A 27880-nucleotide genomic window follows, 5' to 3' on the forward strand; every position below is an offset into this window, starting at 1 on the left:
AAGTCGTTAATTCTCTTGGACATGCTAGTGTGGCATAACAAGGAGTGGCAGATGCAAGGAGATTAACTACGGCTCATTCGGATTAACCGCGGCCACATGAAAATCGGTCGACACCACTGGCTGAAGAGCCTCCTTTGGGGGGCATCTGCTACTCTGTTTCTGAGTTGCATCCGACTACAACTGACAGTTTATTTCTTGCTTCGTGTGCTGTTCTCTGCCTTCCGTTTCTTTCTGGCACCGTTTACTACAAAATGTAACACCAAATCGCCTATCGGTACGCGCTAAACCTTCCTTCAGGGCGTGGTTGAGGTGTCCGCACACAAAGGCAGTTCCTTTCTTGGCGACCTCCTCTAATGAATCCGCTTTGCACTAGTCTGCCACGCACCTGGAAAGCGTCGTTGAGTGAATGCATGCGCATGCGCTCTCGCTCGTTGCTCTCGAGACGCCGCAGGTTGCGCTCCCTGGCCGAAAGTGCGCTGCGCCGCCGCCTCCCTCCCGTGGGGGCAGCACCGGCGGCGCTCGGGGGCGGTCGGCGCCTAGCGCCATCTGTCGTGGGCGGAGGCGGCGGCGAGTCGCTCGTCCCGCCCGCCTGGCCTCCGGACGAGGACGAGTCGGAGCGTGCGCCGTCTGAGATGTCCTGCGCCAGGTTGCTGGACGACCTGCGATGGGGCACGCATTGTTATCGTAGATAGAGTGCACACGGGATAATATTAAGGCGGAAGCCTTTAATGCCTCATCGTTGTAAGCAGCAGTTGTCGACAGAAATGTCACGCTTTTCAATTGGTCGAAATGGTCGTGACGTCACAGTGCGCGAATTTCAAACGGGACCAATTGTACTATAGTAACCATGCAACCAATTAAAGGGACAGTATAGTGATAAATAAATAAATAAGATCGAGTAGGAAATTGGTCGACTTGGGGAATCGAACCAGGGTCTCCGGGGTGCGAGACGAGCACGCAAACCACTCCGCCATGCCAGCTCAATGGTTTGTAATGAACAAAAGCTGGTCTAGTGAATACTGTCCCTTCATTCACACCCACCATCCTCCCTTGCCTTACGGCGAGGTTCAGGTGTCCACCCAGATATGCGAGACAGAATTTCCTTCCTCAAAAACCAATTTACCGTCGAGAAAGGTGTAGAGCCCAATGGGCGGTGGCGTTCTGTGGACTCCCTGGCAGCGTTGCAAGACGCTGTCGCGTTCCACACTCAGAGCCGAAGCTTAACACCTCAACCAGACATCAGTGACACAAGCAGCAACACCGCGCTTAAGGCCTTCGCCTCACCGCACTTGAAGTCAACAAAGCGGCCGCCTGAATTTTAAGGCGGTAGCCTTTAATGCCTCATCGTTGTAAGCAGGAGCTGTCGACAAAAATGTCACGCTTTTCAATTGGTCGAAACGGTCGTGACGTCACAGTGCGCGAATTTCAAACGGGCCAATTGTACTTTGGCTACTAACCATGCAACCAATTAAAGGGATCGTATAGTGATGCTCCAAATAGTTTGACTGAGTTTAATTCAATTGCTTACTTAACCAATTAGTCTAATTAACCTTTCTAGTCAGACCACATAAATAAATAAAACCGAGTAAGAAATTGGCCGAGCACGGGAATCGAACCCCGGTCTCCGGAGTGCGAGTCGAGCACGCTACCACTCCGCCATGCCAGCTCGATGGTTTGGAATGAACAAAGGCGCGTCTAGTGAATACGGTGTCTTCATTCACTCCTATCTTCCTCCCTTCCCTTTACGGCGAGGTTTAGGTGTCCACCGAGAGATATGAGCGACAGATACATTTCCTTTCCTCAAAAACCAATTTACCAACGAGCAAGGCGTAGTTGTCCGCGTTTCAAATTGGTCCAAATTGTCGTGCCGTCACCGCGCGCGAATTTTGACGGGTGTCCACCGAAATGTGTGAGACAGTTACTGTGCAACTTCCTTTCCTCAAATACAATTTTCGACTCGTGTCTACTGAGATATGTGAGACAGTTAGTTAATGCGCAATTTCCTGTCCTCAAAAACCGTTGCGTTCAAAGGGCAACACATCGCGCCGACCGGGTGGTGGCGTTCCTTGGACTCCCTGGCAGCGCTACAACACGCTGTCGCGTTCCCCTCCTAAAGGCGAAGCTTAAGCGTCATTAATTGGCAGTTAATTAAGGCACCAACAAAATGTGCAGTGAACAATCGCGTAGCAGAATACAGCTCTCAGGCTTTCGCTTTTCACCACTTTAGCCGCTAAAGTTCCTCGTAATTTTTTTTCTGTAAAGAGCGATATCCCCACGCCCACTGCGAATGGGCGCTGTTTGTGCGGCGACCGTGACACTTGTAATCGTTCATGCCCCACTGCTGAACTTAGCACTCTGGCAGTAGTAGGAATGGTGGGGGTGTCTTTTGAGGAAAGGAAATGACGCAGTATCTGTCTCACATCTCGGTGGACACCTGAACCGCGCCGTAAGGGAAGGAAGGAAGATGGGAGTGAAAGAAGAAAGAAAGAAAGAAAGAGGTCATTCGTTCAATTGTACACTGGCGCGTCTGCCTGGATGGTGTTCTTGGGAGCGAGTACTAAGTAACATGTGCTGATTGACTACACTTAGCAAAAAATAGACGCTCTGAACGCGAGATAACCTGCTCAAAGTTCGTTGAAAGAATAACATCAGAAAAAATATTCCCCACAATCGCTTCGGTTCAGTTCCTCCAATTCGAAATAACAAACCCACAGTTGAAAATAATATTGGCAGAGGCTTAGCTTGGTTAAGCCCGGAAGGTTGCGAAAGCAAATTACGAGCAACTGCTGCACGTAACGCCGGAATTACCTTAAAGTGCTATTGAGGAGGAGGAGGAGGATATAGAAGAGGAAAGGCAGGGAGGTTAACCGAAATAATAATCGGTTTGCTACCCTACACGGGGGGAAGGGGGTGAAGGGATAAAAAAAAAGAAAGAGAAAGGAGAGTAACAGAAAATTGAAGTCACTATAAAGTGCTATTGAGGTGTCCACTAAACCACAGAGATGGTAAGGCGCCTTTCCTTTCCTCCAAATCAACGCAGTCAACAACGCTGTCTATGTCAGAGCGCATCAATGAACGCCGGAATTAGCTTAAAGTGTTATTAAGGTGTCCACTAAACCACAGAGTTGGTAAGACGCCTTTCCTTTCCTCGAAATGAACGCAGTCCCCTCCCTTACTGCCTGAGATCTGCGGCGCTCCGTGGCTACCGGTGGGACCGCGCCGACGAACCGACTTGGTAGCTCAGATTTCACCTCGGTATGACGTCACAGACGCGAGCGCCTCCACGAGTCATCAAACTGGAGGCCGTCTCAAGGTCAAACATGACTACCGCCGGGACCACCCTGAAGGCTCAAAACCTAGCGTAGTATTGCTTTCGCAATAAAACAATAATCGATTAATTATCGGTCGCTAAATTCATTACAGCTTTCCATTACCAATTCCTAATCCCACATCCTATTCCCGTGAGGCTGGCCAGACCAGCACTGCTCTCGAAGAACAGCAGAGCTTATCTCAAGAGCTAGGCTGGCCGCCTACGCTACTGGAGTCTTGGATATGAAACTTCTTGGTATTTTTCAAACTAACCTGTTTCCTCCATCTCCTGATCGCCACCAGAGCGCGAACCTATTTCACACTCTCTGCCGATACACTGGCCCAGTGCAACTCGTGGTGGCATTTGCCTAACATTCACTCGGAGTGCAGCCGTATAGGGCAGCGAAGTTGCGTACAGGCGCCTCCAAATCTGGCTGCCAAAAAAAGAAATTCCGTCCAGGTCTGCAGAGGAAGCTGGGAGCGCCTGAGTACTAGTGCAAGCTGGTCCTCTATTAAGGCGGAAGCCTTTAATGCCTCATCGTTGTAAGCAGAAGTTGTCGACAGAAATGACACGCTTTTCAATTGGTCAAAACGGTCGTGACGTCACAGCGCGCGAATTTCAAACGGGGCCAATTGTACTTCGGCTACTAACCATGCAGCCAATTACAGGGATTGTATAGTGATGCTCCAAGTAAGTGAGAATGAGCTGAGTTAAATGCTTAATTACCCAATTAGCCTAATTAACCTTTCTAATCAGGTCAGATAAATAAAAGCGAGTAGGAAACTGGTCGAGCTCGGGAATCGAACCCCGGTCTCCGGAGTGCGAGACGAGCACGCTACCACTCCGCCATGCCAGCTCGATGGTTTGGAATGAACAAAGGCGCGTCTGGTGAATACGGTGTCTTCGTTCACCCCCATCTTCCTCCCTTCCCGTTACGGCGAGGTTCAGGTGTCCACCAAGGTATGCGAGACAGATACATTCCCTTTCCTCAAAAACCAATTTACCGACGAGCAAGGCGTAAAACCGAACGGGCGATGGAGTTCTGTGGACTCCCTGGCAGCATTGCAAGACGCTGTCGCGTTCCACTCTTAGAGGCGAAGCTTAACATCTTAACCACACATGTGACACAAGCGGCAACAATGCGCTTAAGGCTTTCGCCTCAACGCACTTTAGGTCAACAAAGTGCCCCCTGAATTTTTTCGGCTAAAACCAAAGACTAGACAGACTGCGAAAGACTGAGGCCATATATTCATCAATAACTCGAAGCGGGACTGATGTTCGTTTAACCAGATTAGCGCAGCAGTGGAGGAGGTCTCTAGCGAGACGATAATTATAACGCCTACACATACGCGTACCAACTCAGTTGCAGTAGGAAAAAACAAAGCCTCTCATTGTAGCATATTATTTCCGCTCCGCGTCGGAAACCTACTGCAGCACCCTGTAGTTCCCTATTAGACAGGTTGCAATGACCCGAAACGCATTATGCGAAGATGCGTGTCTGTTCAGCGTCTCGCTGGGTAAATTTTGAAACCAACTCAGATAATCGTTACGGAAGAATCCAGCGCAGAACTCCGAATGCAACACAAAGCCTGGAGGCCAAGGGCCTTCTCTGGTAGTTACACTGAAGAAGTCGGTATATATCTTCCGGATACAGCCATGCTGGCTCCTGCCCAATTATATGCAAGCCCACCTCACTATGCTCTGTTCACTGCGAATACTGCGTCGGGACCTTGGGTACGGAATACGTCCAGTCTGACGCCATTACAAGGCGGTTGCTTTAGGCTTATAAATTTGTTCCAACGCCGCTAATTTTCTCGAAAAGGACGGACGAAATGCATGAGCGTAGCTAACTAACTGCTTAGTTTCTCAATCCCGCGCATCATTTGAAGAGGCTGATGTGTAGGGTGACTACTAATAAGCGACCAACCATCGATGCATGCTGGAGTTACGACACTGACAGCCTGAGGACGTAATTTAGAAAAGATTCAAACATTTTAAGGTAAGAAATTATCGGAGTCAAGGGAATATGGTCAGAAGCTTTGTACATACCTTGAGCATTGCCGCCTGTCTGGGATGGGCTAAACGTTTATCGGAGACAACGGCACACAATACGCGACACACGCCACTTGTTATTCCTCAATAAACATATACCAACTAGCCCCACTCGACGTTTTGCTGCTATCTCTGTTGCTGCATCCGCGCACTGCGGTCTGTGCACGCGTTCTGTGGAACGCTACTGTGCGTTCTACGCGACGCCGGTTGCAAAGCTCGTGCTTAGCTGTGGCGTTCGGTGCGATCTCTCCTCCCCCCACCACTCTCGCCCGTGCCAATAAAAAGGCCGTGAAGGTTGTACTGGCTGACCCATGCATCAGTCATGTGTGTGCCTGCTGTCTCTTTCCACTGAAAATAAAGCCGTTTCTAGAAGTCAACGTCTTCTCTGTGTATGCAACACCTGTTAACCTACTATATAGTATTGCTAGCGCTGACTACCTGCTACTGTTGTTTTCCTTATCTCAGACCTCCCCCCCCCCCCCCCTTAATTTCTTTAGAAGGACTCGAGCGTTTGTGGACGAGCCGTTCGAGATAACAAATGCGTGTAACTAAAGTTTCTTGTAGGCCATTTTGCGCAAGAACTTGCTTGCTCTGCAGGACGCCACCCAGTTATTAAAGGTTTTAGTTAAGGAAAATGTCGCCTGACTGTCTCACTGATCGGTAGACGCCTGTTGTGAATCTACACCCCCCCCCCCCCCCCTAACTCTCTTTGTGTGTTCCAGTCACACTTGTATCCACTTAGGCCATGCCCAGAGGCAGTGCGTGGTTCTGCGAAAGTGGTCTTTCTCCGTCTTGGGAAAAACGTCGTGGTAGTTAGGCAGAAGTGGAGGTACGTGGAATCCAGGAGTCGTATGCGTCCGTCGTGTTTGGTTCCACCTGTCTTTTCAGGTCGCATGGGAGCGCGTGCACGGAGAAAGACCACTTTCGCAGAACCACGCACTGCCTCTGGGCATGGCCTAAGTGGATACAGGTGTGACTGGAACACACAAAGAGAGTTACGGGGGGGGGGGGTAGATTTACAACACGCCTCACTCGCGCCTTTGAGCAGCGAAGCTCAGCGGAGCCCTGCAATAGGGGCACCGACCCTGTGAGAAGAAGGAAGATGGACCTCTTCTTTCTCGTCTGCTACTAGCACCTTTCTAGAGCAATAAAAGTCTTTCCTACCTACCTACCTATAAAAGGAAGGTGGGAGTGAAAGAAGAAATAGAGGAAGAGGTGCTGTGGTGGAGGGCTCCGCCCGGTCAGTGGTTTTTGAGGAAAGGAAATGGCACAGCAAGTCTCAATTCTCGGTGGACACCTGAACCGCACCGTGGGGAAGGAAAGAAAAGGGAGTGAAAAAGGAAAGAGAGAGAGAAGTGTCGTAATGAACAGCTCCGGAACAATTTCGAGCGCAGCCGTAATTTGCGCTAAAGAGGTTGTTGTTGCCTCTGAAGCAATGAGGAAAGTAATGACCCGGCAACTGTCGCACTCGTGGTGAACACCTCCTAATAGAAAAACAATTGAAAATCTGTCGTTAAAGCAGATTTTCTTCAGTATTTCTTACCAAGAACTTGTTGCTGCGACGCGCGTCTTTTCTTTCCTTTTTCTCTTTCCTCTGATCTTTCAACTCTTCTCTATCTGCCCGTGGCAGCGGTGGTGGCTTGGCTCGAGCCAGTAGGCAGGCCCGTGCAATTTCCTTTTCATCCTTCTCTCAGTCAGTCACAACAACAACGGACATTCTTGTACTAACAAAACTTTCTGCAGTATCATCCACGAGCCGAATTATACTTGCATAGCGGCCGAACGCCAGAGCATCACAACCTGCTCTCTGGAGGCTTCTAGAAGAGCTAATCAGAAATTCAGTGCTCCAGAAGAAAGGGCCGCATTACGGCACGGCACCGAGCTCGCGCGGCGCAGGGTTTTTTTTTTTTTTCGTCTAGGACTGTCAAGGCTGTCAAGGATCCCTTGTCGTCACGGCAGTACAGGAAAGTACTACAATACTACAAAAAATTTGTCGTTAGGACAGAACTGGGCTGAACCGCACCTCGAGAAAACGTACCGAAAAGGAAGAAAAACTGGGTAATAACATCTTTTGAAAGGCTCACAGCAACAACAACAACAAGGACTCCAGCGTCGAGGAAATAACAAAACCGCCAGTTCCTGTACGCTAAAATGTTTCGCAAGTGACCAGGCATAGTGAAATCGAACATCACGTGCAGAGAACTGAGACCTTTCACTGCGTCGCACAGCGCCACACGCCGCCGCGACGTCCGTATTCCCAACGCAGAATTTAGCCGAACAAGATCGCCCCAGCAGTGAAGACTATTACGGGGTGAAGAAGCAATTACCTGGAGTCTGGCCTGGGCCTTTTCCTGTCGGGCTGGCGCGCCTCGTCAGGCCAGTCCTCGGCGCCCAGCGGGTCCTCTTCGTGAGCCGCCGTGTCTTCGCCTCGAGACCTCACCATGTCCTCCTGCGACAGCACCATTGGGATTGACCGAGTTTATAGAGAGCGATTCGTTAAGCACACGGATGCACTGTGAGGGTTTAGCTATTGTCTTACATCCGTTCCTTTCACTTCGCTGACGAAGTTCTAGTGCTGGCCACGCTGGGCTGAAAGTTCACCGGAGCTGGACAGCAATGCTATGTGCAGTTCTGGTCCCAAAAGTACAGAGGGAACGACGAGCGACAAAGCACTTTAAGACCCAGCCAGGTACACCGACCCCAGGACCGTTCTTTTGCGCACCAACCTCGAGCTTTACGCAAGCATATGCTATGTTTCTTCTAGAAATTGGCTCCCGCTCATGAACTTTGCTCTCTCTTTTTCCCCTTATCTCTATCGCACTGTCAAGTAGCTACGCACCGATGTTTGCTTATTTATTTATTTATTTATTTATTTATTTATTTATTTATTTATTTATTTATTTATTTATTTGCTCTCATGTGCTCACTAACAGCCACAGGCCTTTTAGAGTGGTGCACTCGAGCGCGGTTTGTGGAAGCGAAAAATTTCAGTCATTTCACTTCCTGTGATTGGAATTCTGTACCTGGCCAGGTGCCGCGAAAGCGCTTCGTTGAGTGCACTCATTTACCTAATCAGCCAGTTCTCCACCCCTCACCAATCCTAACCGTCGACGGATTAGAACTGGTGCCTCAGAAACTGGTCGGAAAGATACGGTTTCGCCGCAACCACAGCTGTGCTATTAGAAACGTGATTAATGACGTAATTTTGAGCGAACGACGAGATCTCCGCAAAAGCCTCAAACAGCTTATGGGCAAAACGCTCCACGCAGCGGCCGTATTACACAAGCACTGAGATCGAATTATCACAACGGTTCCAAGAATGGTCGCTGCCGGAGAAGTAACGATAAAGTTAATTTATAAAAAAATCACTTATATCTAATAATGATGACTTCCAGCTTATAACTTGCATAAACTGATCGCACTTACAGCGTTCCGTTTCAGTTGTGATGAGATATATAATGCAAGTTCACGACCATTGGCGACACTGACGACAACTAATGGCTGCCGTTAACAGGGAAATCGCGAGATTGCCCTCTCCCTACTCTTGCTAACCGTGGGGGCAGCATTACGTAAACACCTCTTGGCGTTTGACACTTTTATGCAGACCGAATCAAAGAAGTATTATTATGGCAACAACGACATACTGAGATCGTTGTGGCAGTGCACCAGTATGGACGGTATTACAACAAACCGAAAATCACATACATAATTCCATACGTTAAAGAACCCCAGGTGGTCGAAATTTCCGGAGCCCTTCACTACTGCGTCCGTCACAGCCTGGGTTGCTTTGGGACGTTAAACCCCAATAAACCAAACCAAACATACATTATTCTTACATTAGAGCAATCAGAACTACAACCCTAGTGAAAACTCTAATTGCAGAACTAATAGCCTATTAGCTTATCGGGAACTAACAGGCAATCGGTATAATAAGAAATTCACTAAATTAAATATCTGACAGGCTATTAGGTTCAGTGACGGTGGGAGATAAATTTGCAGGACCATCGCAGTCACAGAAGCCTGCATTTGAATCACGCGCACACTAACGTCAGTTAAGAACAGAGCCACATCATTAGGAAATGCCGAGCTTGAAAGCTCTACACTGTCAGCATAGGTTTAGGTTTATATGGGTTTAACGTCCCAAAGCGACTCAGGCTATGAGAGATGCCGTAGTGAAGGGTTCCGGAAATTTCGACCCCCTGGGGTTCTTTAACGTACACTGACATCCCACAGTACAAAGGCCTGTAGAATTTCGCCGCAATCGAAATTTGATCGCCGAGGCCGGGATCTAATCCGCGTCTTTCGGGACAGCAGCCGAGCACCATAACCACTGAGTCACGGCGGCAGCCGCATATAAATAGGCAGCTGTCAATGAGCTGTTAAGGTCCCTCTGAAAAGTATAGCCACATATGTACTAGCGGCGAGTTGCTGGTGAACGAAGCTATCCTAACAAAGACTTCTACTAGACATTCGTTACGCACCGTTCAAAACGGAACAAGTTTGCCTGTGCTGTGCTGTTAACTGAAGGCAGGAATAATTGCTGTCGTCATAGAACTTAGTGCTGTTGTATCAGTTTGTTCATGCTGCTTCATCTTAAGCTCATTCAAACCCATATCAGACTAATAGGTGGAAAGATACTGGAATGCATAAGATAAAAATCCTATTTTCGAGCTGAAGTAGAGCTATAGACATTTGATGGTTTGGTTTGGTTTATGGGGTTTACCGTCCCAAAGCAACTCAGGCTACGAGGGACGCCGTAGTGAAGGGCTACGGAAATTTCGACCACCTGGGGTTCTTTGACGTGCACTGACATCGCACAGTACACGGGCCTCTAGAATTTCTCCTCCAAAGAAATTCTAGCCGCCGCGGCAGGGATCGAACCCGCGTCTTTTGGGTCAGCAGCCGAGCGCCGTAACCACTGAGCCACCGCGGCGGGTAAACAACACAAGTGCTTGTGTTGTTTGGTCTTTCTTGTCTGTTATCCTGAGTGCGCTACTTGTTCCATGAAAAATCCTATTTATATTAGAATTTTCCGCACGGAAAAATATGACTCGACACATTTATATATCACCCATACATCAAACATTTACATATGAAAGTATGGCACATTTCAATGTTCGCTGAAGCACTGTGCGTGCTTGACCCTCCTTCCCAAGGCCGTGCCCGGTACTTGGGCGACAGCCCCGAATCGCGAGATAACCTGGTGCCCCGGCGACTAGGACTAATCAAAATGGCCGCGTCCGACAGTGGGGAGGGGAGAGGGCGGAGGAGGAAGGGGGGGGGGGGAGAGTACTGCGCCGGTCAGCGGTAGGGCTGTTTACCTTCGCGCCGCCAACATCGAGCAGGAGAGGCGCGCGCACCAGAGAGGTCCTCTTTTTCGCGGCCCGAGCAGTTCTCGGCGCGTGGTTAGCGCTTCGCAAACACTGGGCACCGCCGCTACGCCGCCGGCTAGCGCGTGATGGATGAAGTTGTGGCGACTCAAGCGTCATCTGTTGCCGCTGCTGAGTACTTCGTCCGCCGCTCTGCTGGGAAGCGATCGATGCACTCAAGAGAGAGACGGTGTGAAGGGAAGAGGCATAATCGAAAGCGGGTCGAGCGCCTCTTCGATTTTTTTTCATTATTTTCTTACCGACAATGACGGTATAAATTGGGAGACGACAAGCTCCGTGCGGGAAGGAGCTCTTAGGTGCGCGGGGCGCACCAGACGTTTCTTTCGCTATAAGGGTCATATAAACACCGGCCGTTCTCGGCGCGTGAGGGTTACGGTTGCACGGCACACTTCTATGCGATGTTCCAGACTTCGACACAGAAGGCTCCTGGGGGTAGAACCAAGACGTCTCTGAAGATGCCCCGAAACCGCAGGAAAAAACATTAGTGAAAATAAAGTTCTTCCTTCCTTCCTTCCTTCCTTCCTTCCTTCCTTCCTTCCTTCCTTCCTTCCTTCCTTCCTTCCTTCCTTCCTTCCTTCCTTCCTTCCTTCCTTCCTTCCTTCCTTCCTTCCTTCCTTCCTTTATTCCTTCCTTCCTTCCTTCCTAGCATCGTAGCCTATAACTACGCCAAGACGGTTTGCTTCACATTTCTGTGCAGCACCGCCTTTATGGGAACGTTCCTTTGGGTCTAAACGACGTTCTCACCCCGGTGGATTTAAGAATTAGAGTTAACTGCGCGAAAGGGTTAGGACACCAGGGAGATACATTCACGACACTTAGAAGCAATGTGTCTCCCTGGTGTCCTAACCCTTTCGCGCAGTTAACTCTTTAATTCAGAAAAGAACCGACTAGCACGGCAAAATCCTTTTACAACGGATTTAAGGTCAACTCCCGGATAAGTCGTGCGCCAGTCCAACGCTGCGCGTTTCAAAAGAGCCACTGCAAATATCATCCCTTACTGAAGCCACCTGCCGTTCATGTAAAATCCCCGTCTATAGAAGCATTTCAGGATTGAAGAAATAAATGAATAAAACTTTTATGCCAAAAACGAAAGGCAACGGGAATAAGGGGCGGCGGTCCTGCGGAACAGTGTTTCTTTTTCAACTTTTATTGTCCACACAGAAATGGCGGCAAATCGGTTTTCCATAGATAACTTTACCGATTAGAAGAGTGCCCGCACCCTCTCGAAATTGCTTTCGACTACCTTCGTGTGCTGTAGACAAAACGCTTTCGAGTTCAGATCCCGGCCAAAGAGAATATTATTTGGTTTGAGCCTCAGCCACAGCCGACGAACTGTTCTGGCATCTTAGACAGTTTTCTAGGGGTCATCGGCGGCCTCCGATAACTTTCAATTGATATTTTAGCTTGTTTTCTAAACCCGTGTTTCAGGCCTCAATATTTGAAAATCAGAACTAAACCTCATCCCAAAAGTTTGGAGCACAGTGGCCTTCACTGCCACCGCTGCCGTTGCACCACCAACATCCAACCACTACAACTCCGCCGCGGTGGCTCAGTTGTTACGGCGCTCGGCTGCTGACCCGAAAGACGCGGGTTCGATCCCGGCCGCCGCGGTCGAATTTCGATGGAGGCGAAATTCTAGAGGTCCGTGTACTGTGCGATGTCAGTGCACGTTAATGAACCCCAGGTGGTCGAAAATTTCCGGAGCCCTCCACTACGGCATCCCTCATAACCTGAGTCACATTGAGACGTTAAACCCTAGTAAATCAAACCAAACCAACCACTACAACTAGTACTACTGCTGCTAATACTGCAAGGTACTAGTTGAACCTCGTTACAACGAAGTTGGAGAGGCCCGGCGATTACTTCGTCATTCCGTGTTAGCCGAGCATCCTAGGGGAATCATCATTCCGTCGTTATATCCCTTATTTCGTTATAAACCGTTTCGTTATAACGAGGTTCGACTTACTAGCACTAGTGTAGAACACGAGTTTACATACCAGAAGTTGGCAAAAACACCCCGTGGCTCGCAGTGTGTTGTATGACTACTTTATGTCTTAACCAATCACTGCAGTAAACGAAATCAACCTTTCAATGTTCCACTTTACTAAAACAAGTTTAGCCAGTGGTATCCATAACCTTCTACTTATAATTTGGTCTTCTCATTGGTCTTTTGTCTAGGTAACAAGAAAGGCTTTCATAACGGGCTATCTGCCTATCACGGAAGAACGGGTGATGACTATGGATGTAGGCGGAGCTTCACTGCAGATGGGTCGACTACGACTATGCTACTACTATTTTTACTAGTAAAACTATTGATACTACTTTCACTACTAATGACTATTATTACTACTACTATAACTTCTACTGCTATTATTAGCATTTATAGTACTGCTATTAACGATTACTATTACTAATTACTAGTACTTGCAGAAAGGTTCGATCCCGGCCGCGGCGGCTGAATTTCGTTGGAGGCGAAATTCTAGAGGCCCGTGTACTGTGCGATATCAGTGCACGTTAAAGAACCCCAGGTGGTCAAAATTTCCGGGGCCCTTCACTACGGCGTCCCTCATAGCCTGAGTCGCATTGGGACATTAAACCCTAATAAACCAAACCAAACCAAACTTGCAGAAAGTCCACGCTGGTTAGAAGTGAGGGGAGAAGGGTTGTATAGATTTTGCTTTGTCTTCTGCACCACGAAGTATGATGAAATATCTGAGAAATTTGCTTTTTATGCAGCGTGTGGCAGAAGCTGCATTAAATTTTAAACTAGACATACTATATTATCCATCGTGTGCAACCCAACCGCTGCCGCAGTAAGTGATTTAGTTAAAAGATGGTTACGGAAAGGAAACGAGACGCAAGTGAAAGTAGGAGCAACGATGCCTTACCTAGCAATGGGTGGTGACGTCACGTGGCCATATCACGCGGGGACGTCGTGCAGGGCCTGAGGCGGCCGCTAGTCGGCGCTGGGTGGCGCTGGCTGCTCGGTCTGTGCGCCTGCGCAGAAGGCACGAGAGAGGGAGAGAAAACGATTAGTATGAATCGAGTGACGCTGCCCACAGAAGCTGTCCCACTGGGACGAAATAGAACGTCATGTTTACAAATAATCTACTCCCGCCTTCTGTTCCAAAATATAAGGCACAGATTATATGGTGCGGCCTCGTCTGGAATATGCTTGTTGTTTATGGGACCCATTTACGGCCAAGGATATTTCCAAATTAGAAAGGGTGCAAAGCACAGCGGCCCGTTTCATTTGCAATAGATACAAACGAAGAGATAGTGTAACAGCTATGATCAATTCTATTGGCCTAGAATCTCTTCAGACAAGGCGCACTGAAACAAGGTTGAAATTTTTGTACCTAATATATAATAATCTGATTAGAATAAACACCCATGATTATATTACTCCTCTTTCATGAGCAAGTACGCGTTATAACCATGGAAAAATGCTGCAAGAATTTCGTGCATACTCTAACACAGTTGAACACTCATTTTTTTGTCAAATCGATTGCAGAGTGGAATGAATTGACGAAGTGTGTAGTGAACAGCCCGAATGTAGAAACGTTTGTTGATAATTTGAGAGCCTTTTGTATGTGAAACCCTTGTCTTTTTGGTTTCTTTTTTCGCATCATCGTTTGCTCTTGCATGACGCTCGTGCATATCTTGTTTTTTATTTGTATCTGTGCTCATGCCTGCTTGGAGTCAGGCGACTCCGCAGTATTAAATAAATAAATAAATAAATAAATAAATAAATAAATAAATATCTTGTTTCCAATTACAGAAAGCAGACCGATAGTTACACAGAGTTGAATGTTCGACAGCTCGGAAGTTTAGCCTGTACGAAGCCAGACACGCTCGTAAGACGAGTGAACAAAAATTACGACCACAAACAGAATTAATTTGTGTCTTTAAAGAAGAATAGAGGCTTAATAACAAGAAATGCAGAAGTTTGCTCAATTAAAATTGTTCTGCAATGCTACAAGTTCGTGGTAGGTGCTAAAGATCGTCACATTTAAACAAGTTGATCACATTAACCAGCATGTCTATAGCCGATTGTCTTAGGTTCGTAAATCATATCAATTACGACACGCAGTCAAATCCCGGTCATACAGAGCGGCCAGTTTCTGGACGTCAGCAGATTGTAGTGCATCCCTTTTAACGGAGTTATTAACTATACATGTGGTGCAACCGCAATTTTTCTTTTGCTTCGTGTGTGTTTTAATTAATTATTACTGCCACAAGAGGCGTGACAGGCAGCTAACCGCCGAATTCCGAGGCAAGCCATGTTCAGGATTCTTGGACAAAAATTTTTAATCCTGGGATAATGCAAGTACTGTTATGAAAATATTAAAGGAAATGGTCCATTCTTTTGATGCGCAGCAAAATCTTTCTTGTAAACATTTTCCATCGCTCGCATCCAGCAGCTAAGATTCACATAGAAAATAAATGGGGAACGTTTTTGACGATATCAAAAACGTTTATAGCAAACAAACACAAAACAATGCAAGCCTCCCGACGGGAGATCTGCGGATACATTGACGGTTATTGTGAACTGTTACAGTAGATGAAAAAATTGCTTTCATGAACTGTTTCTCGTTCAAAAATACTTTTGTCCAGAATTGTTGGGTATGCACTGGCAGCTTTCAATACATGGGCCCAATCGGAACTTTCAAATCTGGTAATGATCAAAGAGACCTGGGCACAGTTAAGTCCCGAGTAGCATAAAGAGCCGACCGGAGTCCAGCTTGTTGACGTTCCACATAATAGAAGCGCCCTAATTCACGTTCGCGCTAGATGATATATTGGCGTTGACGTTTCAACGTGCAGATTAGCCCTTTGACGACGCTGCCGACAAGCCATTTTATTTTTTCGCGGAATATTTTCAGCAAAACCAGCGCAGTCTATCCTTAAAAAGGGAGCCGCATTGAACTTGTGTGAGTGTATGTCTAGATTTAGGTTTTTGTTTTTTGTCGATGTTCTTTTCCGGCCGCGCTGCTCATTGCTTGTGTCCAAAGACCTTCATGAAAACGTTCGGGGCAGTGACTCTCATTAATAAGAAGCGCCCTAGAATAGCTATTAGAGATGCATTCAATGAGAGCGACCCTATAAATTCCCTCTCAGCGTTCGAGGAAATGAGCGCAGTCCTCAGTGGTTTGACGTTAGTTTTTTTCTTCGGTCATTTCAGATAAGCTTCTTAGCCAAGTCTGAAAGCGAGCATCACTGTTCGCAAAGAGGACGGCTGAGCAATTACTTTGATTGCTGCACGACTACTTTTCATGTACGGCTCCCCCAAACCGTCTTGCTTATTTGGGTGTCAGTTGGCAGCTAGCTTTCAATTATTTGCCGGTGGACACCTTTACACTGACAAATGAGACTGCTGCTGAGACAGCTTTCATTAGCGCGCTTTCGAAAAGCAAACGAAGCGAGGGATAACGGAATCCGTAAACAGACTGAGTAATGACAGTACTAAACGTTGTTGGTACTAATATCATTATTAGTTGCCCGAAGCGATTCTCTCGCTGTATTTTTTTCTGCTCATCTCCGCACTGTTATGCATATGCGTGTATTGTGTTTACACCGTACTTCCACAATCCGCTTTCTTTTTCTATCCTTTGGCTTCGTCGTAAAGTGCGCCAAATAAAGGAACTCGCTGCTCCAGGCACTTGAAAAGAGATTTATTTATTCATTTATTTATTTATTATATTCATTTACTTGCATCCATAAAAGTCCTAACATACGCATTACATGAGGGATGCTGTACACAGAAGAATTCTTGATATAACAAATGCACAAAGCATACCGAGAGAACATCGTATACATAACGGCATTTGAAATGGCTGCCTGTAGAATATGGCACATGGAGCAAATGTAAGCAACCAGACACATTATAATACTGAGAAATAAACCAAAATCTATCTGCCGCGAAAAAAAAGATGCACATATGTTAAAAATAAATCCTTGAAGAAAGTCGAAAATTCAAATAAAAACACGAAATGGAAAACGCAAATCGAGCAGCGAACTATTTAAAACCAGTAATTGTGCGTAAAACAGCTCCTAGCCGATAGCATTTCGGCTAATATAAGGAACAGCGTATAATGGTAAAACGCGGCTTAGCAGTTCGCTAAAGAGTGTATGATGATGGTTAAGAGACGGGTTAGCACCTTTCCACGGCTGTCAGCTTTCCATTCAGCCGTTATAAGGTTGTTATACGAACAATGTCGTCGGGAAAGCCGTTCCAGTCTTTCGCAGTTAGGACAAAGAATGAGTTTCGAACGTGCCAGTCCTCGGTCGAAGGTACGAAACTTGTAGGATATTATTACTCTAATAAGATACATGTGATCGCTGCGTAAAGTAAGTGCTAGCTGACAATATACGAAAGTATCCGTGGAACACAGCGATTTGGAAACTCTGCGGTAACGAACAAGTAGCAGGAAAGAGGCTCGTTTCTTGAATTCAGTGAAACTTGTGAAGGATGAATGGGCAGGCGAACGGTTTTACATGCACGGTTTTACATGGCTTCTAAACTTTCAGAAAGTAATTGTAGAGTGGATGCCAAATTGCTCCTATATATTCAAACTTTAGACGGATGAGATTGGGCACTCAGGTTGTTTCAATTGTGTGGGAGCGATTTTTAATGTGCGCTCTGATTACCCAAGGGAATGGTTCGAACCGGAAGTAACATAGTTAGTACGGAGGGACCATAAAAGATCATTAGCAATATGATGTCGTAGATATTTGAATGTATTGGTTGCTTGTATTAGTGCGCCATTAGGAGAATGACTGTGGACAAGTGAATTTAATACGAATATGAAAGGAAACTAATTTTCATATGAACGCGTTCACAGAGATTGCAGATCACTTTTATATTGCTGAAATGCACTTTCATACCAAGAAATTCTGGACAAAAACAATTTTCATCGGGAAGGAGTTTATAAATGCATTTTTTTTTTCATATATTGTAAGATTTCACTGTAATCATCATTATATCCGCCGATCTTCCATCGGCAGGCTTACATTTATTACCTCTTAACGCTTTTGCTCTCGTCAAAAACGTTCCACAATGGTATTCCTGGAAGTCTTAACTACTCGAAGCGAGCGATGGAAAAGTTTGTAAGAAAGATTTTACTACGTTTCGGAAGAATGGATCATTACTGTGAATTTTTTCCATGCCAGTCATTACCTTAGAATATTCCAGTATTCAGAAATTTTGCCCAAGAATGCTGGGCTTGTGCGAGCTTAGTTGTTTATAGTTAGTACCTTAGCGAAGAGAACTTAGAAGTCCGCAAATAGATAAATTCTGCTAGTTACACAGAGGAGTAGATCATTAATATGCACGAGAAAGATGGTTTGATTAGTTTAAGGGCTATGAGGAACGTGCCAATTCCTGTACAAATTTCTGACACTAAAAGTTCTCCAAGGCTAAAAGCGCCGCGCCTGAAAATTCTGAACTTCCCGATTTCATATATCAAATTTAACAACAGCAATGACGACCACCATAACAACAACAACAACAACAACAGGAGAAAGCTGCGGCGCGTGCCCACTGACATCCCTCTTTATGGCATCGTTTTCCGCACCGCCTTTCCTGACAAAAAGAAAACTCACAGTCACAGCTGCGCTCGCCACCTTTCTTTTTCTTTCCATTTTTAGGAGAGCTCGTCTGGCGCTGCGAACAGGTAAAAACCGACGGCAGACAGACGTTTTTACGCGCGAATCCTCACGGATCTTCCACACCTGCGGCCTTGGCGGTACGCTGACGTAATCGACCTCGCCATCTCTCTGCTTTTTCGCTGCTGTTTCGGGCTGCAGCGGCCCCCACTATTCAGACTTCTAACGTTTTCTCTCCCACGAGTGAAGAGACAGCGCGAGTAATTATGCAAATTTTTCTCAAGGCGCAAGTTCGTTCGACGATAGTTTCGACGGTTGATTTTGAAGCTGGGAACAAAAATATATAGACAAACTGCTCGTGCAATTTATTCACCTTACATCATTACAGAAGGAGAGAAGAAGGAAAGGGGAGAGAAGGAAGGGAGGAAAGAGAGGAAGAAAGTGTGAAAGACTTATGGTTAACATCTCATGTTACGCTATGAGATATTGGGTTTAACGTTCCATGTTATTTTATGCTCTGCTGCGTTTAACCTCCAATGCTACGTTATGACATGTTAGGTTTAACGTCCCTTTGCGTTATTCTATGTTGGGTTTAACGTCCCATGTTACATAATGTAATGTTATGTAATGTTATGTAATGTTATGTAATGTTATGTAATGTTATGTTAGGTTAGGTTAGGTTAGGTTATGTTGGCTTTAACGTCCGAAAGCTGCGAAGCGGATATAAGAGGCGTCACAGTCGAAGGCTACAGGCTAATTGAGACCATTTGTGGTTCTTAAGTATGCACAGACGTTATACAGCACAGGAGCGCGTTTCGCATTTCGCCCTCATCGAAACGCGGCCGCCGTAGCCGGGATTCGATCCCAGGACCTTGGGATCAGCAGCCGTGCGTCATAGGCACTAAGCTACAGCGGTGGGTACGAAGGCGAAAAAGAAAGAAAGAAAGAAAGAAGGAAGGAAAGAAAGAAAGAAGGAAGGAAAGAAAGAAAGAAAGAAGGAAAGAAACAGAGAAAGAAGGAAAGAAAGAAAGAAAGAAAGGAAGAAAGAGAGAGAGAAAGAAAGAAAGAAAGAGAGAAAGAAAGAAAGGAAGAGAGAAAGAAAGAAAGAAAGAAAGAAAGAGAGAAAGAAGGAAAGAGAGAAAGAAAGAAAGAAAGAAAGAAGGAAAAAGAAAGAAAGAAGGAAAGAAAGAAAGAAAGAGAGAAAGAAAGGAAGAAAGGAAGAAGGAAAGAAAGAGAGAAAGAAAAGAAGGAAAGAAAGAAAGAAAAGAAGGAAAGAAAGAAGGAAAGAAAGAAAGAAAGAAGGAAGGAAAGAAAGAAAGAAAGAAAGAGAGAGAGAGAGAAAGAAAGGAAGAAAGAAAGCACGAAAATAGGGGCGAAAAACGAGGAAACGAAGAAGGAAATAATGAAAGAAGGGAATAAAACGGAATAAAAAGGCATCAGGTAAGAAAGAAAGGAAAAGAAAGAACACGGGTAAAGAGGAAGGTAGTGAGCAAAGGAAAGAAGCAAAGTAAGACCGGAAAGATAGAGAGAAGAGGAAACAAAGAAGGAGGGCCGCGCTGTCACCGCATCTTCGAGCGACTCTGGAGCACCCCGGCGAAACCCCGCCTCTCGTACCCAGTACCTCCACGTGCCTGAAGCAGCAACAGCAGCGGCAAGGAAACTGCACGAGAGCTCACGCGCACGCCAGCGTTGCCAGCGTCTTAGCGCGTCGAGCCCTTTTTCTTCACCATTAATCTTTGGAGAAGAAGCCCCGGCGCGCGAAAGACGCGTATCAATTTCCGATACAGCAACGCCGCCGCCTCCGTTGAAGGCGCCTGCACGGGCGTGCGCGCGTACCCGGGGCCTCTAAGCGCAGATCCACGTCGCGTCTCTCTATCCTCCCCACTATTTTTTTTTCTCTCACTATCTCCTGCTCTCTCTCTCTCTCTTTCTCCATTGCTTTCATATTTGCACTCTATCCTTTTATATTATATATGCATTCCAGGGGTAGCACGCTAAGTTTTTATCCACTTTTTAAGTTCGCCCTTCGCGTCAACAGTTCTGCGCTCGTACTGCAGGGCTATATTCGGTAACAATAAGGACCACCAAGGTCTTAAGCGAGTGGTGGAAAGGAAAATGGTTAAGGTAACGTCAAAAGGCATTAAAAAGAGCAGGCTGGTTTAGAAAGAAAGCCCTTCAGAAGAAAGAAGGGGGAACCCTCCTGAATCATTCCATATCACGAGTTCTATATACCACGAGTTTCCATATGGCCCGTACATAGTGTATATGGGCCATACGGAATTCATATGGACTGCATAAACAGAGTTCGAAAACATACGAACTTTATACGACGTTCTGCACATAATTTAAAAATCACGAGAAAACTAGAAGGAAACTATCAAAAATCATACGGAGAACATAAGGAGAGCATAAGAATTTTAGTATATTTCACTATATTATACCCCGCACCTCCACCAGATGTCACGTAGTGGTGACTGCAGTCCAGCGAACAGGAAAACAACGAGGATGTCTTCGAAAAGGAACTCTTTATTCGGGTTGACTTGCGCCCGCAAAGAACTGAATCACTCGGCGGCGGCGTAGCAACAAGCGTGCTCGGCGGTCGTCGAACAGAATGACCGCCGCTGTCGGCCGTGCTCTTTTTAAAGCTGATAGCGAAGATTCAAGATAAAGCTTGGGAAGTTACTAGAACATTCTGGCGCAAACTAGAACCGGCTCCGCCTGGATGCGATCAATCGAGATAAATCTAGGTGCGGCTTGCGCCACAAACGAAGCGATAAAGCGGCGTGTCGGCAGCCTTGAAGCATGAACAAACTAACACTACAAAACATTATAAAGATTCGCGGCAATATTGAACAATGCGTATACGTTTCAATGACCAGCATATATGATTATGGCCCATTTAGCTTTGTTTACAAGGTTTACGCCCTGAAGCGATTCAGGCTGTGAGGGACGCCGTAATTGAGGGCTCCGGATAATTTCGCTCAGCTGGGGTTCTTTAACGCGCACTCACATCGCACAGCACACGGGCTTCCAGCACTTTGCCTCCATCGAATGCGACCACCCCGAGAGGGATCGAAACCGCAACATTCGTATACTGTGCGATGTCAGTGCTTGTTAAAGAACCCCAGGTGGTCGAAATTATCCGGAGCACTCTACTACGGCGTCTCTCATAGCCTGAGTCACTATGGGGCGTTAAAGCCTAGAATACCAAACAAAACGTGGCATAATAATATTTGCTGACCCGTTCAAACCTATATACGTTTTTGAATACGGTATGGACTCTAGATACTATGCTATCATAATGACTATGAACGGCTCATTAGAAGGTTTCAGAGAGTGAGAGAAAGAGAGGCCATGAGGAGGCATTCAGTGCTGTGAACAGAACAACGAAGTGGATTAGATGAGAAGGCGACACTGCGGAGGCAAACAGTTATGGAGAGAGTCAAGATGAACAGAAGATTGCCCTACAGTGGACGCAGCTGACCTGATGATTATGGCGATTTATTTAAAATAACGCTGCATACATAGTCGCGCAGGTAGGAGAGGTTGTCCTGATAGCCAGGTTAGCTTGGAAGAAGAGAAAGAGAACAGGAAGAAGCAGCCAGAAACGATAAAAGATAGCCTCGGAAAAATACAAGACCTTCTATGGGGCATTCAGTGGGAATTCAGTTTTGTATCAGCAGCTTTTGTAGCAACAGCTGTGTAGGCGACTTTCTTAGAGATAAAGAGATTCGCGTAGTACGCTGTAAACAAGAACTCTATCGTTCAACTGTTCCCAAATATTACCCAGTTATGGCGGCCCTCTGAGGGCTACGCAAGCAGGGGAGAGCGGGCATTCGCAACGATGTGTATATATGATGAACGGAGGGCGCTCTCTACACACCCTTTTAGGGGCTATGCTTTCGGCCGTTTCCAATTCTTATCTTCTGGCCAACCGTTTCTTGTATTACGAAGTATCCTAAATGATTTATTACTTATAAGCGAATTACGTGATGAAAATTAACGTTAGAACAGTAGAAAAGGTACAAAGAGCCGCGCATTTTAACACATTTACGATGACTCCGATTACAGATTTCTTAATCAGTAGTAACTAATCCGTCTTCCTTGGCACAAAAAAATTGTTGTTCACGATTGAAATCTTTTTATCAGCTACGTAAAGGGTACTTTTCTCTTCCGGAGCGCTATATAGGGAGCGCGATACGTTGACAGAAGCGTTAAGCGGCTGACTGAATATTCAAATTAATAGAGTTGCTGGCCAACCTCCTGAACTACGGCGTGTGTTGTAAAGTACGGCACTATAGCGGTACGCTTAACTAGATTTAACAAAATAAAGCAAAGGAGTGAAACGTCAGTCAATGACAGAAAAAATAATCACCATAATTTACTGAACAACCACAATACTAATCCATCGCTTGCTAGCCCTTCAAGGTGAACATCGTGCCATAACCACTACCCACAGCTTTCACAAGGAGGTAAATCACCCTTCTACTGCCCCACATTATATTAGCCGCGGCTCGCCAACTCCCCAGACGTGGCACAAACCCTCTCCCTATGAGCCCTCGCCAGGGCACCGGCACGCAGGCCATCCCGGCCAACTACGCGGGCTCGCCGCTCGTCTAACGGGGTAATGAAGAAGGAACAGTCGCATCAGCCGAGCCACGGCGCAACTGGGGAGGATAGAGACAGAGACGAGGGGGGGGGGGGGGGGGGGGGGGAGAGAGAGAGAGAGAGCGGAGCTACGGCAGGCTTCGTCCAGTCCAGTCTAGCAGCGAAGCGGCGTCCAACAGTCCGCGTGCTCTGCGTTTAAGGACTACCCTCCGCCAAACACACAGAGAAGGACAGACGGGGCCAGGCTGTTCGCTGTCCGGTCTCACTTTCACGTCACGCGGCTAAGCGCTATTAATCACGCTGTTGGTAGCTCCCCGCTTATGCCCTCTCCGCTCACAGCTCTTCCCGAAGCCGCTGCTGCTGCTGCGCTCACTGTGAGCGCGTTCGCCTGTGACGTATATACGAGCCACGTGCGCGGCGAGCGTATTTAGATGGAAGAAAGCCACGCTTAGGACGACGGCGGACTTCGTTATATGGCGGCACTTGCGGCGCCCCGAGCAGCTTTTATGGGACGCGCTGCCGAGGCACGTTCGGCGAGCTCTGAGCAGTATGTATAGGCTCGAGCCGCTTTGCCCTTCCGAGATGGAGGGCTCCCAAGACTCTGGGTGGTGTCGTCCTCTCTTCATCTCTCCCCTCGCTTTTTGCAAAGAAGCACGATCCCGGGAATAGGAACCTGAATGACGAGCTCACGGACGGTACGCTCTAGTTGGATAGGTGGTGTGCACTCTAGTTCGATACATTATATCTGGATAGCGGTCAGATGGGGTGAATATGCGAACTAAAACTGGTTATATCACTGAGTTTTCTGTACTGTTGCTATTACTACTCCAACTGTTACTACTCCAACTGTTCATACTGCTACTTCAACTAGAACTGCTACAACTAGTGCTACTCCAGCTATTGCTACTACTACTACTACTACTACTACTACTACTACTACTACTACTACTACTACTACTACTACTACTACTACTGCTGCTGCTGCTGCTGCTGCCACTACTAGTTTTTGATTTGATAATGTTACAGCAGCTACAACTTCTACAACTACTACATACCATTACTACAACTACGAATACTGCTACTTCTACTATTACTATTACAACTACTACTACTACGGCCGCGAACGCTACTGTAGGTGCTACTACTACGACATCGCTACTGTTACTATTACCAGTACTACTATTTGTGTCGTAGGGCATACGGTCGACACTGGAGGCCGGCAGTAAAAGCTGTCAAACGACAGCTTGACAGAGCCGCAGGCCCCCATGCACTTAGCAACGTTGTAGCGGCAATGCTTATACGAAAAAAAAAGATACAGTACACAGTACAGTTCACAGTACACCCTGATAAATAAATTCCATTTTTCTAGACAGGATACAACATAAAAGTTTGTGATATACGGCATACATTAATAGATAGAACAAAGAAAAGAGCATACAACCTCATGGATAGATGGACTGTGATGGACTGTATGTTAACTATGTGCTTGCCTTTGTACTAAGCTAGATTACTTTATTGTGCTTATTTATTAAGGCTGTTCAACTTCGCCCTCCCTGTTATAATCCCATATGGGATTGACAGTATGTACCAACAAATAGATAAATAACTACTACTACTACTACTACTAACTACGTTTCAACTACTTCTCTCCCGATATCCCTAAAGGCCCGAGCCTACGAGCTCCACATAATTTTCAACATCAGTGACTAGAGTGGCGAAAGCGAAGAAGACATAGAAAAAGCTAGTAATGAACAAGCAGGTTAACCAGAACCTCTTCCGCCTGACCACGTTCAGCACGGACAGACGATGAAAAGCAGTAAAGATTAGCCAAGAATGCACCAAACACTCCTCCCTCGTGCGGGCATCGCCGTTTACCGCTCTTGTCTTTCTTCCATGATAAAGAAAATTGCTTTTAACCGAGCGAAAGAAAAGAAAGACAAAGTAAAGAGAAGGGAACGAACGAATGAATGAACGTGCGAAAAAGTGGATTTCCCTTCGTAAAAGATGGCTTGCCCCAGGAGAGGTGACGAGATGGGAAGACGGGCGAAGCAGGGACCCGTAGGGGAGCCTTCAGATTCGTTTCTGGGGGCCGGACTATACGCGGGGAAAGGTCCCCAGAGGTTCCATTTGAGAGAAAGCACTGACGAAGACACGCGTGCAAAAAAAAAAAAAACAAACAAACAACGGGACAAGCGCCATTCTCCGTTTTGTCCTAGGGGAGTGTGCGTCCCTCATTTCCCACCCTTTTTCCCCTACTTCCTTCTGTCGTCAACGTGGAAGCTAGGCCACCGGCAGTTTTTTTTTTCAGTTTGCTTTTAGGAAACTACCAGACTGCATATTGGTCAGGAAATAATAAAATGACCTGCGTGCACTGCGAATGCGCGAGTTCAACGTATCCTCCCTCAATCACTAATAATTTTTCTGCCCTCACTTCTTTCTTTTCCCTTCACTCCCTACGCCGGCTTCTCGGGCAGCAATAGAAAATAAAAAAAGCTAGAACCCAGCCCAAGCCACAGGCCTCTCTCTCTTTTCATCTCTTCTCTCCAGCTTATCGATCATGGAGCCTTTTACGCCTCTCTCCGTTTTGACCCCTCGTTCGGAAAATTAATTATCTGAATCTATCTCGCGGCAGTTTAGAAGCGCGTCCGAAATGAGGTTTGTTCGAGCTGAACAACCCAGTGTCTTCCGGGACCAGACTGTCCACTGGAGTGTTTTTAAGTAGTACTTTCGAGATATTTATTTCTGAGTTTTTCGACTAACGTAAATAAACCAAGCAAAGAAATTTGCGGGTAATATCGAGTCTTTCCTTCGACATATACACTCGATGCGTGAAGAGATGAAACTCAAAAAGAAATACTTTATAACAGAGTGCGTCAGAACGAACGATCTGCCCCGCCGTGGTGGCTCAGTGGTTATGGTGCTCGGCTGCTGACCCGAAAGAAGCGGGTTCGATCCCGCCCGCGGCGGTTGAATTTCGATGGAGGCGAAATTTTAGAGGCCTGTGTACTGTGCGATGACAGAGCACGATAGAGAACCCCAGGTGGTCGAAATTTCTGCAGCCCTTCACTACGGCGTCTCTCATAGCCTGAGTGGCTTTGGGATGCTAAACCCCACAAACCAAAACAAAACAGAACGAAAGATCTAAACCACTGGTTTAGTACTAGACGTATAGAATGCAAACGGGGGATTCTGCAAACCTAACGATGCTTTCTGTAACAATGTGGGGCCAGGCTCTGGTGTTGATGGTTACTCCTCGAGGGTTCCTTGACAATACAGCCCGCTGGGTTGGCTCAATGGTTGGTCGGTTGGTGGGCATGCCAGAGGATAAGCGTGGTACCAGTGATAACAAACCCGAGTGCGGAGCAATGGGAGGGAGTGCTCTCCAGCGATCGTCGGGTCGACCAAGAAGGTCTGATTCGGCGAGCAAAACTGGCAGCAGCATCCAGCGGAGCCCTGGACTAAGGGCAACCGACCTTTGAGCAAGATGGACGAAGCCATCTCAAAACCGCCGAACACAATCCGAATCTAGAGCTAATAAAGTTTTCACTCACTCACTCACTCACTCGAAATTGCCCAAAAGCACCTCTCCCACTCCTTCCAACCCCCCCTCCCCCTTTCTCCCTTCCCTCACAGAGTTGCTCTGTGTCAACAAAGAAGTGAGACAGTTACTGCGCCATTTGCTTTCATCAAGACAACTGGTTTTAATACCTATCAATACAAATGACGTACTGTGTTGTGTATGGCAGCTCCATTTTTTTAATAATACCACTTGACTGCGGTTCAGGATTTTCCTTAATAATAATCGATGATATTGGTGGCGTGCTGTGTTGTATGCATTTTTGTTATATTCTTGCGTGCGCTGTTTTACTCAGTTTTCGGATGTGTCGGCCCTAGTGCGTTGTAGTCCGCTTCTGTGCCGAGGAGCAGGCAGCCCCATTATTAAGCGCTAACCTCACTTTACGTACTCACATAAACAAAAAATGCAAAACATATACGAAGTTTGCCCAAGACGTACTTTTATTTATACTGGTCACAAACACAGTCTAAGACAGCGTGCTCTGCGTGTGCGTGCCAAGCCTGCTCTCACGATAAACTGTTGCTAAGTCGTTATAGAAACTATCGGTGTTTGCCAAATGAACAGATTTGTCTACACCACCTTAATTATGGAGGCTGTTACGTTTACATGAGTTACGCATTTCATGTATTTTATTGGTCTACGCCATTTATGTTTGTGTTAAACGCATTGCTAGTCGCCCTAAATAAAGCCCGCGTAGGACTTCAGGGTAAATAAAACAGATATTACAGGCTAACTAATGCACTCCACAGCAAAGCCGAACTGGTACTGGGTTTGTGCGACTTCGTATCGGTCTTCCCTAATCGATTTCGACAAAAGCTCCACTTGGCCGCTTTAGTTTTGTTGCCCTACACAGAGGAACAATGTCGGGTTGTTGCGAGCGTTTCTAGGCCTATTTTTCCATCCATTTCTTCATTTATTAAAGAAGAAAAGCTGTGCGCGGACTGTGTCCGGCCGTCGTAGTATGTCGCAATCAAAAACTCTCGCGCTCACTAGCTGGGCAAGGAGATTATCACTCGGTGCGTTTTAGTAATAAGGAATGCGTGGGCTTGAGTGGCGCCGTTCTCGAGAATGCGCGACCCTTAGTCCTAAGAGAATGCGGTGCAGGAAAAAATGCTGAACAAAAATCGCCCCAGCGACCGAGGGGAACGCAAAAGCAGCCGGAGTTTGTAAATAATAAAAAAAAAGAACGACATTTTTTTCCTCCGTTTTCCTCGGCAGCAACTGACCACTCTTACAACGACAGCATCTGCACTGTTATGTTTTTCGTGTTGTCCTTTTGTATAAACAATATAAGCACTGCAGAAGCCTCTTACAAACAAAAAATAATAAAAAGAA

At 46.5% G+C, this 27880-nt stretch overlaps 1 protein-coding gene across 4 annotated transcripts in view; it reads right to left on the bottom strand.

Moving 5' to 3' along the window:
• dimm (basic helix-loop-helix family member dimmed) overlaps positions 1 to 27880 on the bottom strand; it is a 391032-nt gene that overhangs the window by 16526 nt on the left and 346626 nt on the right. For all 4 annotated transcript variants that reach the window (XM_089587989.1, XM_089587988.1, XM_089587990.1 and 1 more), the window contains 3 exons: positions 13641 to 13749; positions 7690 to 7811; positions 386 to 659 (listed from right to left, as the gene is read on the bottom strand). In XM_089587989.1, coding sequence (XP_089444115.1) covers positions 386 to 659; positions 7690 to 7805 — 390 coding nt within the window. In that variant the 5' untranslated portion in view covers positions 7806 to 7811; positions 13641 to 13749. The remainder of the gene's footprint in view (positions 1 to 385; positions 660 to 7689; positions 7812 to 13640; positions 13750 to 27880) is intronic.

Source organism: Amblyomma mixtum, chromosome 4 (assembly GCF_055824585.1).
Source record: "Amblyomma mixtum isolate Tamu chromosome 4, ASM5582458v1, whole genome shotgun sequence".
NCBI classification, from domain to species: domain Eukaryota; kingdom Metazoa; phylum Arthropoda; class Arachnida; order Ixodida; family Ixodidae; genus Amblyomma; species Amblyomma mixtum.